Source organism: Spea bombifrons, chromosome 2, assembly GCF_027358695.1.
Source record: "Spea bombifrons isolate aSpeBom1 chromosome 2, aSpeBom1.2.pri, whole genome shotgun sequence".
Lineage (NCBI taxonomy): Eukaryota > Metazoa > Chordata > Amphibia > Anura > Pelobatidae > Spea > Spea bombifrons.
In genome coordinates, this window is record NC_071088.1 from 88,616,571 (window position 1) to 88,638,124 (window position 21,554).

At 36.3% G+C, this 21,554-nt stretch overlaps 1 protein-coding gene across 1 annotated transcript; it reads right to left on the bottom strand.

The window, feature by feature from the left end:
• Window positions 1-113: 113 nt before the first annotated feature.
• SLC5A7 (solute carrier family 5 member 7) lies at window positions 114-19,479 on the bottom strand. The gene is made up of 9 exons (XM_053455087.1): window positions 19,327-19,479; window positions 17,812-18,028; window positions 16,510-16,623; window positions 13,168-13,323; window positions 6,003-6,151; window positions 3,255-3,398; window positions 1,940-2,093; window positions 1,356-1,573; window positions 114-863 (listed from the first exon to the last, which is right to left on the bottom strand). The coding sequence occupies exons 2-9, from the start codon at window positions 17,987-17,989 to the stop codon at window positions 237-239; spliced, it is 1,740 nt and encodes a 579-aa protein (XP_053311062.1). The 5' UTR covers window positions 17,990-18,028; window positions 19,327-19,479; the 3' UTR covers window positions 114-236.
• Between the last annotated feature and the right edge of the window lie 2,075 nt (window positions 19,480-21,554).

Here is a 21,554-nt window from a genome sequence, read left to right on the forward strand (position 1 = left end):
ACCAACCACACAAGATAATAAGACACACACATTTAATATATAAATGTAAATTATTTTGGAATAGCAATGTGCAGTAACTGCATTTGACACTGGAATGGGTCCTAATTTTCCTGTTTGGAGTAGTGCAATGGCATTGGCACTGTAAAGATGTGTATTGTGACAAAAATGCAGCTTACCCTTATGCCAGTATTTAGAGTTTGTTTTAATACAAGAGCAGCGATGTTGTGATGGCTATTTTACTTCCTGTCTTCTATATCTGGAGACTCAGGGCTGGAGTCCAAGTCACTGATTGCCTCCTTATTGATAAATGTGGTAGGAAGAGTTACACTGTGTCTTGGCTTAACAGGAGCTAACTCAGATAAAATGATATTGTCACTCTTCACTAGAGTTGTCTTGTCCATGTTTTCTTCACTGTGCTTGGCTATCACAGCATTCAGGAAATCAAACTTGGGTGATATTCTCCCTGTCTCAAACAAGTACTTGACTAAGTAAGACACACTTATGTTTGCAACAAAGGAGGCCAACATTGAGAGAGTTTTAAATGGGAACCTTTGCTGGTAAATGTTATACTTATCAGTGTAACAGCCAGGGTAGCAGATTAAGGCCTGGAGGTAGAGATATGGCTCTCCTCCACTGATTCTGAGAAAGAGTCCAAACACATATCCCACGATGGAGCCATACGTGTTAGTTCCTTTAATAAACAAGACACAGAGCAGCTGGGGGAAAATTATGATGTAGACAAGGTCAGAGCTGAGGTACCAGAGTCCATACACAGACTTTGCCAGTAAAGCCATAGCTGTAGCCGCTGCACCAAATACAAACACTGTGACCCTCATAACCCAGACAATTTCCATCTCGGATGCCTGTAATAGATAATCGCATTTAGTCTCCATTCGAAAACAACAATGAATTTATGATTCCAGTCATATTTACTGTATGATCTCATACTACTCAACACATTAAGCTGGTCGCTGAAGTGACAGCACTGAAAAAATCTCAGTGTGAGCATATATTTCCCAGAACGTTTATAAAAAACATGTTTGAATATTACTAATTATTTATCTTTGAAAATGGGTAATTTTGTTTACAAAATAAATGTGATACTATATTGCATACTCAAAGTGAGATCTGTTGGAGGATAAGAAAAGAATAATTACTAAATTACAGAATTATTAGTTAACCCACATGAGTGCCGAATGGGTTAGATTTTCTCAACAATGAAATCCATTTTTTACATGGATTCTGACTAGACGTTGCCTCTCCTCACTACAGTATTGATTTTACTGGTTGTCCTGAACTCAGTCTGTGACCTGGACATCAAACCCATTAAATAATCTCATTAAAATAACACTTACGTTCTGCCTAAAAGAAAGTTGATAGATATTCCTGGCAAACATGGAGCTTGCTGATAAGATGGATGAATCTGCTGATGACATCACTGCGGCAGACACAGCACCGAGACCAAAAAAGGAAATGTAGGCAGGGCAAAGGTACTGGAGTACAATTGGTAGAATCATATCTGTTTCATTTCTGGTCTGTGGGTCAGGTAAGCCATATGCTGTCTGGTTCCAATCTGGAGAAAAAATGTAACAAAATGTTAGTAACAATTATTTCCGTGGTGAAATATATGCCCCATGCCAACAATGTTTCCTGAAATATGATGGTGGTGCACAGAAAGTGGTGTTTTCTACCCTCTTGAGCTTGTCAATGCTCCTGTGGGAGATACTGTGGAAGCAGGAGACAATGTGAGCTTTCTCTGGATTTGAACGTTTTGGCCAGCTCTAGTTAGTATTTACCTTTCTTAAATAATCATACTAAAGTCTGAGGGAAGTAGATATCATTAGGATATTACATGTTGTATGAACACCACAATGACTAGGTTATAATATATAAAAAATTTTAACATATCTTGTACTGATTTCCATCTGTGACCACTTACCTGTGGAAGCTCCTATAGCTCCAATGAGTATTGAGGGCACAGCCATTAGTAAACATCCAAAGGCAGCCAGCAAGGAGAGTACTTGGGCATATGTAGCAGAGGAAGCAGAAAGGACTCTCTGAAAGTAAGCCTGCCATGGAATACCTCCCAGCATCTACAAATATAAACCGAACAGATATCATAAGAACAAAATATTTTGAAATTGGTGTATCAAATACCATATGACCCATGGCTTTTGACTCTAAATACCCTGTCCCTCTTTCCTACCCTGATTTTCCTATTTTCTTTTATCCCAAAATGGTTGGTGTATATATATATATATATATATATATATATATATATATAGCACCACTATATGGACAAAAGTATTGGGACACACCTCTTAATTATTTAACTAGGCCCAGTAAGGAAAATTCTTAATTATTCAGCATACCAAGACATTTTGGACAATGCTTTCAACTTTGTAGGAACAATTTGTGGAAGACCTTTTTCTATTCCAGCATGACTGTGCCCCAGTACACAAAGCAAGGTCCATAGAGACATGGGTGGATGAGTTTGGTGTAGAAGAATTTGACTGACCCTCACTGAGCCCTGGCCTCAACCTCATTGAACACCTTTGGGATGAACTGGAACGAATGAATGGGAAAACATTTCCACAGAAACACTCCAAAATCTTTGGAGTTGGGGACCAACTTCATATTAACCTGTTTGTATTTAAAATGCGATGTCCCTGTAGATGTAATGGTCAGATGTCCCAATACTTTTGTCCATATAGTGTGCTGTATATGTGTATGTGTGTGTATATTGTGACAGAATGTATGGGATGATAATGGAGGGAACATACCCTCATACATTCTGCAGGGTGGCCATCCTAAGTAGTCAAAATACTAAACCCAGGGAGATGTTGGGTATTTCTCTTGTTGGGAAATGGATAAGCTGTCCAACGGCAGTTAGGTTATAGAATCCTGTATAGTTAGTGCTCAGTAGAGCAAGGATTCTGATTTGTTTTGCTGGGCCTGGCTGGAACAAACAACCTGGAAGACTGTATGTGAATAGAGATTCCTGGACAAAGGTACCAACCTAAGGAGTATTTTGTACTCCTATATATATATATTCATATATATAACTACAAGAATCCCATTGGTCCAGGCAACTCAATCAGTCGCTGTTTTGTTACAGCTCAACATGTGTTTACTAAATAAACCTGGGAATTTGTGAGGAAGTAAAAAAAAGAAAATCAGAATACACGTCAGAGACTCCAACATTTGGACTTTTGCATGAAGGGACATAAATACAGGTCTGAAGCATTGCTTACCAGTAACAAGAAACTGTCAATCCAAGACCACACATCATCAGTCTTTATAACGCCTAACCATGGCTCCTGGTAGACGTATTCAGTGGCTGTTACCACTATGTCTGTGACAGCGACATGTCTCATAGCAAATGGAACACTGATCCACTGTAAGACAAATGTAATTTTGCAACACACATATAAGGAAATGGTATCAGAAACAGTTTAAAGATTTATCAACAAAGCATTCTAATTTAACATGTATTGCTAGTATACACATTTCAGGAAATATACATAAAATAAAAAGATAGGGGGCTAACATGTGTAAGAAATTATGACCCTCATGCCAGACTTTTTTGTTAATCAGTGACACAAACTGTGTTTGTTTCACAAGGAAACCTTTAGCATTTGACTTAGAAACACGGCTCACTTATTTTTATGAGGACTGCCATTTTGGGCCCATTGAAAAATTGATGTCAATATTAAAGATCACATTTATCGTGGCTCCTTAAGATCAAATGTCTCAATAATAATTTGGTATGTCCATACCATTATTCCCTTAATTAAGTTAACATATCAGTGTTATAGTGTATAAAGTACTGAAACGTTTTGTAGTAATAGTATACGTTGCAAAACTAAATAGCAAATAATTTTGTTATAGCAAGCATTGTACATTAATATGTCTGGTTTAAGTGTTATACAGTTTATATCTGTGGAATTAAACACTAAAAAGCAAAAACATCTATCAATTATGTTATTAGTATTTCATTTAAATGTTCTGCTTTTATGTAATTCATATTAATATGAAGCTTTTATAGGCGTTTCAATTGCTAAACTTTTATTACTAATATGCTTAACATTTATTAATAATATACAAACATATATCAAACATATTTCTGAATGGTAAAGAACTATAAACTATTTCTTAATGGTGTTATTTTTCATAACCCTTTCCAGTAATCTGTGAAGTCAAGAGGACTGGGAGCTTTGGTAAGAAATAATAACAGATATTTTTTCTTAATAATGATTCAATTTTATGTCTGTTATGTTCTGCAGTGGTTCATCCATGTATACTGGAGGTAGCATATGCGATCTTGTAGCTACATTGTGCTCATCAAGCGGGTTGGCAAATTTGCTCTCATGGTTGATTTTTTCTTTAATTCTGTCAAAACTCTGGAACTGTGCATGCTCGTTTATATATAGGATTGGATAGATAATCCTAATATAAATGTATATTATATATCATATATTGATACATTCCATATTTGTCATTCCATTGTTTTTTTCATCTTATTTTCTAGAATGCATAAAACAAGTGGTCTTGTTTTATGTATAGACAGCTGTGATGCAATAAATGTAATCACACATTTGGCTGACTGTAATAATTGGAAGCCCAGAAATCCAATAGAGGAGTGATTCTAATCACCACCACATGGCGCTTACACAGTGTAATTAACACGACTGGGAGGCACAAATAACCAATCTCAGAAAAATATCTGGCTGCTATTTTTCTAAACAACAGGAAAAACAAATACACATTTTTGCAATTTTACATAGGAATTATTTTGCCGGTTAGTTACCCCTGCTAGAAACCCCCTGATTTATGATCTGTATAGTAATGTCTCACATTCTAGGTTTTTTATGTTAAAGAACTGCAACTGGGGTCGGACTCTTGTGATGTAGCACTTCTAAAGAGACACGGCAAAATGCCTAAGAATATTTTGAATTACATTAGAAGCAAATAATCCGTACATTCCTAGTAATTTCCATTGAATTTATATAGGCATCATCTCCAAAACTATATGTCCTATTGATTTGTTGCGTTTCGTTTATAGCACTTAATACTATTATTCCAATTAAACACAGGTCATATCAAGTGTGTTAGTAGAAACAAACAACAGAATTCTAATATTCATAAATATTAGACTTGTGCATTCGGATTCCTACAAACTTTATTTTTTAACGCAATTTGCCAATTACATGTGTTCGAACAAATATGTGACAACGGGGAGGGTCCCCAATGAAAATTAATGGAAAAACCTCCATTATTGATGGGTCCAATAAAAAGTTGTGGAGTTGCACAGAAGTCATATAAATAAAATATAATATCTATTCCAGAAGTAGTTGTTATTTGCTTGATTATAAGATGACCCTGATTATAAGATGACCCCCCAAAATCTGAATATTAATTTAGGAATAAAAGAAAAAGCCTGAATATAAGACTACACCATAGGGAAAAAGTTTAACTTTGAATATTTTTCTAATTTTGGGGGGAGATTCGGTGTCCTGTACTGTGGGGCTGGATATGTGTATCTACTAGCATCTACCCAGTGCCCTTTCTCTAAAGGATCAATTGATCAAAATGGCCTTTTTGGAGGGATTCAGTCCCATAGCATGCTGTTGAATGCGTGTATCTTTTTATGCAGTGCTGCTGTTGCTAGTGGTGGTCCTGCAGTGCAAAATCGATTCTGGTTCTCTTTCTAAACCTTGAGATGGTGCTGCTGTAAGTGAAAGGCAAGTCCAGAGGGTGTCAGGGACCTCTCCAAACTTCCCCTGTATTTTTTTCCAAATAAAAAAAAAATTATCCAAAAACAAACGCAGCAAATCGTTAATTTTGTCCAAATAGATTTTGCTTGCCATGCACAAGTTTAATAAATATCCCTCAAGAGAGAAAAAAAAACCCTCCTGTGGCAGCCAATGAGACAAACTTCTGATAATTTACAAACGCTTCATGATTATGCAGTTACATTTTAGCAGAAACTTAAAACTCACCAATCCAAGGAAGATGCAGAATAGTTGAACAACATCAGTGTAGGCTACAGAATAAAGTCCTCCAACAAGTGTATAAAAAGTGGCAATCAAAGCAGACACTACCACTGAAATATTGATGTCAATATCAATGATCACACTTATGGTGGCTCCTAGGAAACAATTGCAAGACAAATCATTGAGTGTGAAATCTATCACTTAAGTTATTAATATTATATTTTTTGTTTATATTTTTCTATATTTATATTTGCACCAAAGTCATAGTAAGGTAATTTCATACAAATGTTCCTCCATTTCCTACAAGGCTACAGTGAAAACCAAAATGGCATACTCCTATGAGCCCAAGTATGAATTTGTAACATGCTTCTGGTGCTCATATGAATTGTCTTACCCAATTGCGCATAAGCACCTAGCACTAGAATTAGTAGTTGCTTTATAATTTACTGTCACAAAATCTTATGCAGTTTAAGACATGGCTGCACGATACTGTAGCAACTCTCTCAGCACACTAGACCTAATATGTCATTTTTAATTTAGCATAAATATATGTATGAATCATCATTTGTGATAATCTGAAATGTTTTAAAGCGTAGAGCAAAGAGAGAGAGGTAGATTAGGCATAATTAAATAATAAATGTTAAATAATAATAATAATAAATTAATTAAATAATACATGTTATAGTAAAACACTGATGGTAGATTCCATACAATTACTTTATTATTTTTTGTCAACATTTACTATAGGATTTTATTTTGACTAGATTTACCCTCCCTTCAATATGTAGTAGAAATACAAAAAACATAAAATATCCCATTTCTGAGGGAAAAAAAGAAAATAGTGGTAAATAAAATACTTGTGATGGATGGTTTTTCAACTATTTAACTCTCTGGATTTTAAACAAACGGATAGTAAGGTTCGAGTCCAGGGGTTTATTGAATAAATGTTTAAACAGGATTTCACAGAGAGACAAGCTGCCTGGTTAATTAGCCATAATTGGCAGGCACACACAGTACACACTTCATATGACAGAAATAATGGATGGAGGATTCCAACAAATAATGCAAACTTATGTCTCATGGTGCTATGATCATTTACATACTTTTACACTTTTGGTGTGTCTATGTGGGTGATTCATAGGCAACAAATCCCATTTGATTATTTAATGAAAAATTCAGAGTGGCTGGAAAAAATGGGGAGATACCAAAGCATTAATTGCTCTCAACAACATTTTTTATGAGTTATGAAATGAATGGCTAGAACAAGGAATTAAAAGGGGCTGCTTCCTATTGCTCAACTGTAAATAGGGGACATGCCTTGCTGGCCAAAAGTCAACCTCCTTTGCATTTTGAATGAATGGGTGAATGAAAGTGTTTAGGGGCAGAGTTGGCACAGACAGGCTGCTTCAGGGGCAGAGGTGGCACAGGCAGGCTGTTCCAGGGGCAGAGGTGGCACAGGTAGACTGTTTCGGGGGTAGAGGTGGCACAGGCAGGCTGCTAAAGGTGCAGCGGTAGCACAGCCAGGCTGTTTCAGGGGCAGAGGTAGCACACATAGGCTGCTAAAGGGGCAGAGGTGGCACAGGCAGACTGCTAAAGGTGCAACGGAAGCACAGCCAAGCTGTTTCAGGGGCAGAGGTAGCAGACATAGGCTGCTAAAGGGGCAGAGGTGGCACAGGCCACAAACAGGATCTGCCCCGGGTGACAAATGCTCCAGGTACACCCCTTCAAGTGAATGGAACATAGCTAGTAGTGACCAAAGTAAACTAGAAGTGGTAGCATACATGCATGAGTTGAGATAAAGGAAATGTCACTAGGTTCGCCTAATAGATGATTGTCTACTAATATAACCAGTTCATTGATTTTCATATTTGTTTTTAAGGAATAAGAAAACGGTATCCCCGACAGTCCTCTAATAGCATGGATACCTCTTCTTTGCTTCATTTTAAGATAGCTGATGCATTTTGTTGAGGATTTTATATTGTGGACTGATAATGGTTAACAGAATAACCCTACAAGGAGCAGAGATGGATCATGGATAGGCTCAGTCGGGTAGAAACCAATGGGATGCTCTTGGGATTTGGTATTATTCCACTCTGTCCTTTAGAGCCACACAAACCTTTGCTCTTTACATTAAATAACTGTAGAAGTGCTTCCTGCAGGTAATAAAAAATCTACTATTGTGAAGAACGCCAATGCATTTACTTTCATACACACATGAGCTGCTAGGTAAGACATCATCCATTTGCTTCTATGGTATTACTAGAATCAGATTAAAAAGGTTTTCAAAATATTGTGCTGTTTACTTTTATAAAATAGTTCTAGATTTTGCATAATATAATTTTTTCTGCTAGCTGCATATTAGCCATTTCTTTGTGCTCTAAATGTGTTATCTTACTCTAATCTACTAGATAAGCACCCTGACTCATGATGATACTGCCTGCGGTAAACAATACCACCCAGCCAGACATTCCGACATGCCAACATATGTGTAAATACAGGTATTTAGTTTCTCTGATCAGCTAATAGTAAATATTCTGTGGTTTCAGTGCTGCTGCCTATGATTGATCCCAGGTCAGTGATGGAGCATGCCTTCTTTCACTAAAAAGTTGATTGATATGTGTAATGGCCTTCAAACAGAAGTAGGCTATTCTAAACATGAGGCAAGGCCAAATCATAAAGCGAAAGAAAAAGTAGGCAGACCAACGATAGGCAAAGCGTCTGTACAAGGACACCAGTGTCCGTGGCAGGTTTGTGAAGGCCAATAGAACGTTGTTAAATTTTCCACCATAGACCCCAGTAAATGTCCACTATGGGAAATGTTGGTGCCTAAGGCAGACTATATGGGCTAAATGGCTTTTGGGAGTGTAGTCTGCCGTCAAAGTCTAGGTTTAAAAAAACATGTTTTTCAAAACAGAACTATATCAAAATCCACAATGTGTCAAGTCCCTACATATTGACATTCCGCATGAACACGTTGGTTCACATCTAATCAGAACGCAGTTGGAAATTAGAGCAAATTATGTTAGAACAAATGAAGTCTGGCCTGACACAGGAGAAACAATCCAGGCTACCTGAGGCAAACTCACTTGAATCAAATCAAAGTGGCTTCCATACAAGAGTAACTGTGAACAAACCTGATTAGCATTTTTTTAATTGATGATGCATGCTAGGAAACAAATCATAGAAAGCTGCTATTAACAAAGTAATCATCAGTATTTAGAATTTTAATAATCAATGTATAATTATATAAAATTTCTCTTGGGGTGTAATTTTATTCAATGCAGGCTGTGCAAGTAGCCTGAAAATAGTTTTTTTTTTTTTTTTTTAAACTAATTGAGCATAAAATTAAAACAGCAAACAATGTATTAATATATTTAAACTCATTCCCCAGCAATCTTTCCATAATTTAAAAAAGATCAATATTATATAATTTTTCTTTCATTCGTGGACAACCCCCCCACACACTCTTTCTTTGCTTAATGCAACATAGTATAACTATTGCAAAATACAAAAAGAACATTAAATTGTGGCACATGCTAGAAATAATATTCTTAGTACTAGAGACAATGATTTATTAAAAAAAAATCTTAAAAACTGCTGAACTATTTTACGAAATATTTCGACCTCTGACAGTCACCTGTTAAACTCTGTTCTTTCCAGGCTGACTAAACTTAAGGTGGCAGGTATGTGGTAGAAGTAATCTATTAACCATCTTTTATGGAACTCATTAAAGTGAATCTGTCACTTTTTAAGTAGTCCTTCTCTTATATTTTATGTTTTTAGTGCCTTTTATTTCGCAAAAAAACAGCTGTGTATATTCATAGATGAATTTGCCATTTCTTGCTCGAATTGGACAGATCCAAAAGTAATATATAACTATTAACTACTGAGAAATCTGGCATTGTAGAACCCATGCAAATGTTTCATATTTGTAATTGTCCTACACCCCTTTGAACTGATTAAAATACATAACCAATTTGATGTTGTCATGTAATTTATATTTGTTGGAAAACCATGAAATCAGCTAATTTGAAAAGGTTTCCTTGAATATCAAAGTGTAACTGAGCATTCACAATTTATCATACTGCGCCAGAAAGCCCTTTAAGTCTTGATGATATTATTCAGGTAATAAATTGTTCGTTATTACTTACAAAGACCTAGATGAACCAGAGATAAATATGGCTGAACAACAGTTCTTTTCTGTGGATCAAATGATTTATGTCGAACTGTAAATTCAAATTATTTTGATGGGAACATTGCCTTATTAATTCATTAATAAGTTTGATGAAAATGTCACTTTTATTTACGGTAAGAGTAATAATACAATTTAGGTTTGTGATCTAAATGGTAAGGGGGCAGTACATTAATTATGGGCACATGCTACAAAGAGCATCATTTATAAAATTAAGATGCTAACAAAAATTTCAAATGGGTAACACAGGACAAAGTGGTAAAACTACTAAAGAACGTTGGTGTACATTCCCAGGTACGTATTAGCCAACCTTTAGACATGAGTTATTTTGAGCTTCAAGGATTCTCTCTTATAGTGCTGGACTGGCGGTTAAAATAGGCACTGGCACCTTAAAGGCAGAGGCCGATAAAATCACATGTATATGGATACACTTGCAGAGTATGGCTATGTGCTAAATGACTGGATCTGTTGCATGAGTGGCAGTGACCAAAATGACCTATGACCATTCTGAGCCTGCCCTCTTGTCTGGCAAAGTGCCAAAAGATCAGTGTAAAACAGCAGCGGTACACATATATTAAAAAGAGGGATCAAATCTTGCAAGAGTAATTACAGACCTGTGATACTTGTGGAAATGATGTGAATTCTTGGTAAGGGTTAATATTAAGGAATAGATTCTGCACAACAATACCGTTAGTAGGGATTAACACAGTTTTATGAATGACAGATCATGTCAGACTAACTTAATGGTATTCTATAAAGAGAGGGATGTGATTTGTTTAGATTTTGCTAAAGCATTTGATACAGCTCCATATAAAAGGTTACTGTACAAATTGAAAGCAATGTGTTTAGCAATATTGCTTGCATTTAGAATGAAAACTAGCTTTGTGATTAATGGAAAGTGTTGTAAGAGGAGTACCCCAGGGTTCTGTCTTACATCTACTTCTACGTAATGATATTGCACTTGGCATTAAAAGCCATATCTTAGATAAGGTAGGACATTATTCTCTGCAATGGAATTTCACCAAAATATGGAACTGGGCAGCCAAGCGGCATTTGAATTCCTGAAAAAATAAAAGTAGACATTATACCTTAATGGGGTTTTGTGTTAGAATAATCTTTATACATTGTAGACAATAATCTGGTACAATGGCCATTAAGATATTGCCATTTATAAAAATATAAGGATATGCTGCAATATTTTAAGAGGACAGAAACATCATTAGGCCAGTTTAACCATTGCTTTTTTATTGGTCTTCTCAACCCATTAAATGGAATAAGTTTCACAGGACAGCTCAGTCCTTATTGCTGGGGGAAACTTGCTATTGTTTGTCCATCATAATGAATAGTAAAACAAGAGGCTGGAACCACAACTCTCCTACATAATTTTCTATCAACTCTCCCTCAAGTGAATAAAGCCATTAGAACCAGAAAGAAGGAGTTGGTTATGTTGAGAGTGGAGAGTTCAGATAATGGCTACTAAAATGGTGAATGGTTTGCAGGATTAAAACTGTATGCAAAGACTCAGGGATCTCAATATCTATAGTTTGAGGAAGTGAATGTAATGGGTGTAGTGTGGGATACTGTAAATATTTAAGGGATATTAAGGGATTTAACGAAGTACAGGAGGGAACTATATTTCAAAGGGGGAGAAATGCAAGAAAATATGTACGTATTGAAGGGGGAATTTCAGTTTCAGCTGTCTTGCTTGACTATTCATTGGGAAAAACCAACACTGGTACATTTCTCCAACTAGATTGGTCAGGGTGTTCCTGTGTAATGTGTCATTTTATGGGTGAAGCAAACCCAAACTCTTCCTATAGCAGAAGCTTGCTGGGGTTTGATCTCCATATAGTATTGTGGCCAAGGAGTTGAAACTATTTGTCTCTTGATTACTCTCCTGTCCACTCTTAGTGAATAGATACCAATGTCTCTAGCTATACAACCCAGCACCCTACATGTTTGTTAAACATTTGCAGGCACTGCTGAGATTCAAATTTGGGATCTCCTAGGGAGATCTACCTTTTTGACACACAACTGGGGTTTGTGCCTTCTCTATTAACCTCCACCACTTGTGCCAGGAGTCTGCTCCACTTGTGCCAGCTTACATTACATGAACTTGATGCATTGTTTTCCAACTTAAATTATTATATTGCTACCATATTACTAACCACACATTTTTGTGTGGTTAGTCATTTGTAATAATGCTGATGTACAGCTGCTATCATTTTCACTTGATTGCATATAAAAGCTGAGTGTCACCTTGTACTTTCTTCATCCAAATGTAAAAGGATATTCCTAAGGATCCTCTCTATGCATTTGCCCCCACAAGCTATTTGCATAGTAGAAGTTGTGTTCGATAGAATGCGTCTCTTGTATAGTAATATACACGGCTGCACACTCACCTCCTTTAATCTGGAAAGATTTCTTTTTGTATGGATATGTGGAACAAAAACTTTCCTGTTTGCACTATTCTTAGGCCAAATGTTCTCTGTACTAACATATAATGTGATGGAAGATAACAACAATTTGGCCCATGTAGTTGACCAAATTTTTTCTGCTATTACTTTGTATTTCTTCAATATAATTTCATGCTGATATTTATATTATACCAAGAGGTTTTACATCACAGAAATTCTTTAATGAATCTCCCCCCTTGGACAAAGACATTAAGCGTAAACAAAGTAATATGCATTCAAATATTGTTTTTGGAGAGCAGAAGTGGGATGTTAGCAAAATGTACTTGGTGATTTAGCGTTTATGCAGTCATCCAGGAAATACCATAATATTAGATTTATACCACATAATTTAAATAGGCTTATTGGAGTTTCCTTTGAGCTTTTTTTCATTGAAGCGACAAACACAAGGCATTATGGTTTATTAAAAAAAAAGAACACTGAGTATGTGGGGTGAGCATAAATGGATAAGTCTACAGTTTGACACTTAAGATGTTAACCGGAATGATATATTACAAAGTCTTACCTAAAGCAGAGAGTATTGCAGCTGCCCAAAACATCTCCCCCATAAGAGCAGGTATAAATAACAATCCTCCCATACGTTTTCCATAGATCTGCTGGAACGGATCCAGCATGGTTATGTAGCCTTTGGACCTCATGGGCTTGGCAAAAAATAAACCACCTTTTAAAAAAAGTATAAACACTAGTTTACAAACAGGAAATAACAAAACAGTGTCTATCATAAATAATCGTGTATACGTTGCAAGTCAGATTACAATTCCAACAACCCTATGTATCAAAATAAGGCTTCTAACTGTGCCCTCAAAATCTTAATTCCCACTGTAATGTCAAGTTATATGCAGAGCCCAAAACTGTTTGCATTGGTACAGTAGCCATGGATTTCCCTAGTTCACATATCCCTGTCTAAATTTCCTTTATTTTTCCACTAATTTGGTATACTGGATATCAGTCTGTGGAACGTAGTTTCTAATATATCCTAATTCCCCTAATTTTTGACTAGTTTTAATAGTGCTGAATGAACGGGGTTGAAACATTGCCAAATAATAAAGGGTTCGATATGGAACAGATCATATCTGTTAGAGAATGGATCCAAAAATGATGCCACTAAGTGCTAAAATCTGGTATGGACAGTCAGAACAGGCATTATTTATGTAAATGTACTCTTTAAACTGAGGAATGGCAAGCTCTTGTGTATCATGCTGACTGCTGCATTCTCTCTCCAGGACTCTAATTATCATGAGCCAGTGATGTTTGGGAGTTCATATTAATGAAAAATACACACTTACCGTGAAATGTCTAGCATATTCACATAGTAAGATTGACCCTCAAAATCATATTGACATATTGCTTCTGTGGGCTTATTTATCATAGTTTGCACTAAATCTGAATTCTATGTGCTAATAAGGCCCAACTAAATGTTCTTTGCCTAAAATTTAAATTGAGCTTGTCTTCCAATTTCAAAGGATTGCTTATGCTGAGAATGATAATTTTACCACACCCAAAATAAATGCCGATATTAAATAATGTATTTTATTGTAGCATAATCAGATCATGATTAGAGTGGTTAATAGAATGCATTTTGCAAAACACCTATTTAGAGTGTGCCACCCTTTCTTATTATATATGTCATATCTTATTATATATATATATATACACACACATATATATATATACATATATATACATATATATACACACATATATACGGTATATATATATATATATATATACACATATATATATATATATATATATACACATATATATATATACCGTATTTGCTCGATTATAAGACGACCCCGATTATAAGACGACCCCCCAAAATCAAAATATTAATTTAGGAAAAAAACAAAAAGCCTGAATATAAGACTACCCTATAGGGAAAAAGTTTTACCAGTAAATATTAACTAATCTAAATTATTTTCATGTTTAATAAAAGCTATGATTGAGAAAAATATATTTTTTAAATTTCCTTTTATTTGCCAACCTGCCCCCCCCAGTTATGCCACTCTGCCCCCAGAAATGCTTTATACCCCCCTATTTGCCACTCTGCCCCATGATATGCCTTATACCCCTGTATGCCACTCTGGCATATAGGGGGTTAAAAGGCATATCATGGGGCTGAGTGGCATATAGGGGGGTATAAAGCATTTCTGGAGGTATATAGGCATATCATGGGGCTGAGTGGCATATAGGGGGTTAAAATGCATTTCTGGAGGTCCAGAAATGCATTTTAACCCCCTATATGCCACTCAGCCCCATGATATGCCTTTTAACCCAGCATGTACTGGCTGCCTTGGCTTGATAGGAGTGTGATTGCTGTTAGCAGTTTGATATATATATATATATCAAACTGCTAACAGCAATCACACTCCTATCAAGCCAAGGCAGCCAGTACATGCTGGAACCTGGGGATGATAGCAGTGGGATTACAGCCTCCATATGCCATGCTACAACCCCCACCCCCCTTACACATCCATGCTATCACACACACACTCACACTCATTCACAAACATTTAAATACTCATTCATTCCCTTAATCACACACACTTCACACATACTCAAAAACCCTCCCCCACCCCCTCACCTGAACTGCAGATCTCCCACTCGCAGACTTCTGCAGGGGACCGGCTGTAGCAACTTCTCTGGCCCCGCCCTCAGAGGAGGGAGGGGGGAGATAGAGTTCTGTGAGGACGCTGCAAGCTTCCTGCCCTGCTTCTAACAGAAGAGACGCTGCTCGCGACCGGTAAGCAGCATGGCGCCAGCATTTTTTTGGGGTCTGATTAGAAGACGACCCCGATTATAAGACGAGGGGTATTTTTCAGAGCATTTGCTCTGGAAAAAACCTCGTCTTATAATCGAGCAAATACTATATATATATATATATATACACACACACATATATATATATATATATATATATATATATATACACACACATATATATATATATATATATATATATATATATATATATATATATATATATATATATGCTACAAAGAAATCCATGCAATTTCTGAGATATTTTTAATCTCCTCATGCTTCATACACCTAGGGGGTAATATAATTTACTTTTCCTTGAAATGCAAAATGTTAATTCTCCCCCTTTTGCATGAAAAATGAGTGCCTCCTGAAATTAATATCCATCTAGGAATAGCCCATGGAAAAAACCCAGTAATACTGGTACAAAATGAAACATGAAATATGGAACTTTGAACCTTTAATAATAAGGTTCCAATAACAACCTAGAACAGAGTGATAACATTGGCTGTCCTCTTACTCCAAGAAAAACATACCAAAACACTGTTATTTCTACAATGGATATGGCTCTTATTTTTATTTCATACAACTGGGTGACACACAAGGTCAACATTTAATTTCAATAAGTACAAACCTTTGTTTTTATTAAACATATTTTCAACATTGTCCTGTTATTTCTAATAAACCTTTGACAATCCACATTAGATAAATCCCTGCCAATCCCGCATAGCAATATATTGTATCTGGGCAAGTTCATTTGTTAATAAAATTACAAATAAATGATCTTAGTTACTTTTTTTTTATCATAAATCTTTTTAAATATGAATTTTAATTTCTTTACAATTACATCCTAATAAGCCCCTTTACTGTAATTTTCTAAATGACCTATCAGGGTCGAGATAAACCAGCACACTTCCTAGAAGGTTAGATGAGTAGCTGAGACTGGAGTGATTAAATTAGCCGTACATTAGCCTTGCCATCTCCCATGCGGTTGTATTCTTCCACTCCTAATTGATTTGAGTTCAGCCATTGTTAGTTTTGACGAAGACAAAATACCGATGCTCGTAATTGAATTCTTACTTACCTACAATAAGACTAAGAGCATAGCCAATTGGTGCCTGGGCCCAAGCCAGGCCATGATCTGAAACATACACAGCTTCTGCTGTCCCATTGATATATCCGCCACCAACCCATGTTGCTGCAAAATCAAATAGGAAAGGATACCAGTTAAATCCTGTTACAAAGAACATTAACAACAGCAAGTTCATTACTAATGTCAAGTTTCAGTGACAGTGGTAAAAATGTGAATATCACAATAAGCTTGTGTGAAGATATCTATTTCAGTTAATAGCAGATTTACTAAGATGACATTACTTAGGTTAGCTTCCACTACAATAAGACATTTCTCCGGTTGCTCAATGTTTTGGGGTTTATGGGGATAGACTACATTTCTGATGGATTTTGTATTTAATAATCTAGAGGATAGGGAATTCATGATGTTTGTCTTTTTACAATAAAATATTGTAGAAAAGTAATTACATTAAAGCAGTTTCTAACTAGGACACACCATTTGTCCTCAAATGGTTAAAGCTCTTCAAAATGACAACCTCAGTGTATTTCTTGAATTTGGCAAATCTTACTTTCAAAAAAGAACACCCTACTGAAATATATATATATATATATATATATATATATATTTATATATATATATATATATATATCATAAATAAGCTAATAATTACAATAAAAAAAATACAAAAGATGTGTTATGGTAAAATAGTAAAAAAAAATAAAGGTAATAGATAACCATAACTAATTTATAAACTTGTGTCTTCTACACACCAGGTAGATAGATAGATAGTCTGGATTCTTGACTAGTAAAGGGATAAAGAAGCTATTCATCTAATGATTAACAGCACACAGCAACAAAACTTCACTTCAGTGTTTAAAGACAGGCAAAAAAAGAAAACAGCTAAAATCGAACAGACAAAACATGTGTAAAAACATTATAACATTTAAAATATTCCACTGGCTACATCACATCAAATCTTTCTAATCAGCTTTTTCTGTTGCCTATATATTCTTTGCAACAATTAAACTAAATTATTTGTAAAAAGCCATTTATTTTATTATAATTTATGATGGAATTACAAAAAATATTTTTACATATATGATACATCTTGTGATGCTGATATTTTCTTTGGAATGGATGTGACATTTTGTAACACAGACTTTCTGACATTTTTGCAGAAATCCCCACTGACACATAGATGCGCTGAACTCATCAGAAGTGCCCGGGTGGTGTTTATTTTACCGGTGGATCTATTTTCCTTCGAACTTTAAATGATTGGGGAAGGGTCTCTTTGTCTTTGATGCTTGCACTCACCAGTCATTGTAAATGCACCCACGAGCAGCCCTATGTCTCTTCCACCCACGATAATTCCTTCGCGGGGGTCTCCATCGTAACGCGAGTTTTTGGTTCTCCAAGCAGCCCAGATACCCACGAAAAGAATTGCCAGATAGAACAGGATAATAGCGATCAGCCCCTCCAAGTGGAACGCCATCTTCACAAGCACCCGTCTATAGTAATTTCATGAACTAAACTGGGAAGAAGTAACAATATGTATTATGTGTATGTATGAAAGGGTGGACCATCCATCCCCTCTATCTTCAAATGTATCCAGCATGAGTTCTTTCTATTTGGAACATACAATGTAACCGACAGGTAGAGGAATTCAGAGGTGGTTGGGAGGGGTTTACAGTAAAATAAGACAAGAGAAACACTTAGATCAACAAGTCAGCCACCTGTAAATATTTGATTGCTGAAGATCGTCTTCCACTGTGCATCAGTAAAGTCGGACTGATGGGCTACTAGATGTATCTTCTTATTGTGAGCACAGCAGGTAACATCTCAGCTTTCTGGACCTTTTGTAGCCCACCCTGATCAGAACTGGACCAACTCCTCATCCTTAATCTGCGATCTGGTTACACTGTGTCCGGGGACTGTAGTCACGACCACTTTACATCAAGATCGATAACAATATTTTAAGAAAAAGTGACCCTTCGATTGCTAAGTCTTGCTGGAGAAGTCAACAAATCATCACATACACACACCCTTCTGGCACTGAAAAGGTTAAGGTACCCCCGAAGATATAACCTTCCACTAATACAGTAATTAACACCTGCTCCTTAACACTACAAGCGTTTTAGTAATTACTGTGAGCAGGAAACTTTGCACTGTAAAAACTCCCAGCTGAGTTTAAAAATGCTTTAGCTACATCTTAAGTTATTGTATCAGTATAGATTGTATTTAACTATTTATTACTCACATTGCCTTGTGTGTAGCAATAGCTTAGAAGGTTCTGGGAAGCAGCATCATCCACCTGACTGTGCAGCATCCACACCAAACCACATTCAGAGGTTCTCTCCTAGTCTGCCTGTAATCTGTACACACCCTTCTGTACAGACAGTCTCCTACAGAGTCTCAGCTCTCCAATCCAGGAACAGGGAGAATCAGACAGCTTGCTTCCCATTTACAATAGGGACCAGGCACAATAGAATTAAGTAGGGAGGGAATATCTGTCAAGAAGCTTTAATACAATTATGTTTTCTAATAATACAGAAGTAGTGTGCACAGATGTACATTCTTTATAAAACCAATATGTTGTGGAATGCTGATTGGGTGCATTGTTCCTCTGATGTGTCTCTTTGGGGTAGATGCTACTAACTACATCAAGTGACTAGGAAGAAATGGGATGGGTGGGGTCAATGGTAGGTTGGGAATAAGTGTCTTTCTAATCAAGGGACCCTCTTTTATTTGCCCTTGCATTAATGGTACAGAGAAGAATTACATACAATACCAATTCATCAGTCATACTTTCAATCATTACAGTTTTCTTACCTGTGGATCCTATGATAGGCTAATTTAGCACAAAACACTTCTCCTCCAAAGCTTAGATGTAGCCTCTAGATGAAATCAAGAAGTCTTTTGCTTTTCATTATCAGTATTTCCTTTTTAAGAAGTTAATATATTCTGCGTTTGACACTCAGGGATGCATTGGCGAAGGTCCTTATTTCATTAAGTATGGTATTACTTTTAAAGCCGGTTAGTTGTTCGTCATAGCTGAGATCTTGGACGTCAGGAAGCATTATACGGATACAGGGAGGAATGAATAATAGTTAGAAAAGGGTAATAAGAGGGGAGGGGACAAAAATATGTTATACTGGGTGAAGGACGCTATGAATGAAAGGGAGGGGCATCAAAGACTTAAAATAACTGCAGTGGACCCTGGGACACATCTACGTCTACTCTTCCATTACTTTTAATGAATCTGCTATACATGACGCTAGTACCACTGCAGTATGACCCATCGTTCCTGCTGATTGATAATGAGAGTTTTTCTTTCAATGGATCTCCTCTGACTGCGCTTTTCTGATCTATTGCTAAATTTAGCTGAGTGATTGCATTCCGTGATAAAACAGATGGTGATGTGGCCTGTACTGTTTGCAGGCACTAGCCAAAGGTTTTATATCCTATTCACTATGCTGTGAATAGTGAATATACTGAACAAATGAGAAGGAACCGTAAACTACTAATTTGGCAAGAAACCACATTCTACCAAGAATTGGTGGTACACTTTTGTGTTTTGGGGCTTTTGATAATCCATCTTTGTAGATACTACTACTTGCAGTGCACCCAGAGCACTTAAGTGCACCCAGAGCACTTAGAGCACCTTACATGGGGAAGTACCTTTTCCACATTTAATTGCACGTGCTATTGAATTTAGTGAGTTTTTACCATACATTGTCTTTTGGACATTGTCATTGTCTATAGTCTTTTTGTACTTTACCATGCCATGGATTTACCCTATATACTTATATTTGTTTCCTTTTATGTATGAGCGCCTCTTGTTTTGGGTTTGAACGCTAATGAGTTTTGGAGGACTACTGAAGAGTGAGCTGCTGTGTGTTAGGAGAATATCTGTATTTATTGTTTACTAAAATCGAAGGTGGATTATTTTTTTTTTTTACACTTGGTAGTGGTTATTTACTTTGTGGTGCAAATACCGCCTGATGTCTTTGTAATGTCAATTGGTTACATATCAGTTAGCAAGTAAAACACACACATAAGAGGAAAATAGCTTCCATTGGTGACCTAAATTCCCCATAATCAGAGCAATGACTCCCTGCTTCCTTTGTCAGCCTTCTCCACTTCATTGTCTTCAGGTCTTCTGTAGCTTCTCAGTATTTGGACTCCCATTATAATGTCTAAATAAGATCATTGGATGGCTGCCTTTTTGTTTCCTAATTTTTTAACTATCTTCATTAATTTGCATGGTTTTAGAATGAAAATAATCATTGCCAAAGTCCAAGATCTGATGATTTTACTGGTTAGGATTCCAAGGGTAGACTAAAAAATGTGGTTATTAATTCACTTGGATTTTCAGACATACAGTAAATGTCTAGGTCAATGATTAAATATGATATTATGTGCCTTTTTTATTGATATATAGTAGACTTGTGCATGGCAAGCAAAATCAATTTGGGCAAGATTTTAATTTCGTTGAATTTTACCTCAACCAATTTCATTTCCTGGCTGTTCGGTTCTGATGAAGCTCGTGGGGCTTTTTTCATTCCGAGGGCATTCCCAAAGGGGAGGTCCCTGACACCTTCTGGACTCTCCTTATATTATAGAATTGTTTTTTTTAAAAAGGTTCCCCTAGAGTACGGACGGTCAAAGAGGTGCAGTAGTAGTAGTAGAGCAAAGGCAGACACTAGCCGAACATAGGCACATGCAGTCCAATGGAGCAGGACTGAATTTCCCAAGTATTATATATTAGAGTATTATATATATATATATTATAGTATCTGTTTTTCATCAATATTTATTTTTCAATGAAGAATAATCTTTGAGAAAATAAAAAAAATGCTAAAAAATGATCTTGTCCACAAATTAAGGCTGGTAGCATAAATGGGCAGCTTTCTTAAACAACTTTTCCCAGGAAAAGGGGAAAAATGCCTGCTGCAGTCCCTGTAATACACTACAGTAGCCACTACATCTTCTTCAATCCATCCCACAACAGTACATTTTCTGCACTTAACTATTAATCAGCATACCTGTGAACTATC

Bases quoted from the DNA above. Each gene is read 5' to 3' on its own strand.
- SLC5A7 (XM_053455087.1), bottom strand. From the start codon at position 17,989: ATGGCGTTCCACTTGGAGGGGCTGATCGCTATTATCCTGTTCTATCTG. The intron at 1,574-1,939 runs GTAAGTGGTCAC...TTTTTTCTCCAG, and splicing joins AGCTATAGGAGCTTCCACAG to ATTGGAACCAGACAGCATAT. The intron at 864-1,355 runs GTAAGTGTTATT...TATCTATTACAG, and splicing joins AACTTTCTTTTAGGCAGAAC to GCATCCGAGATGGAAATTGT.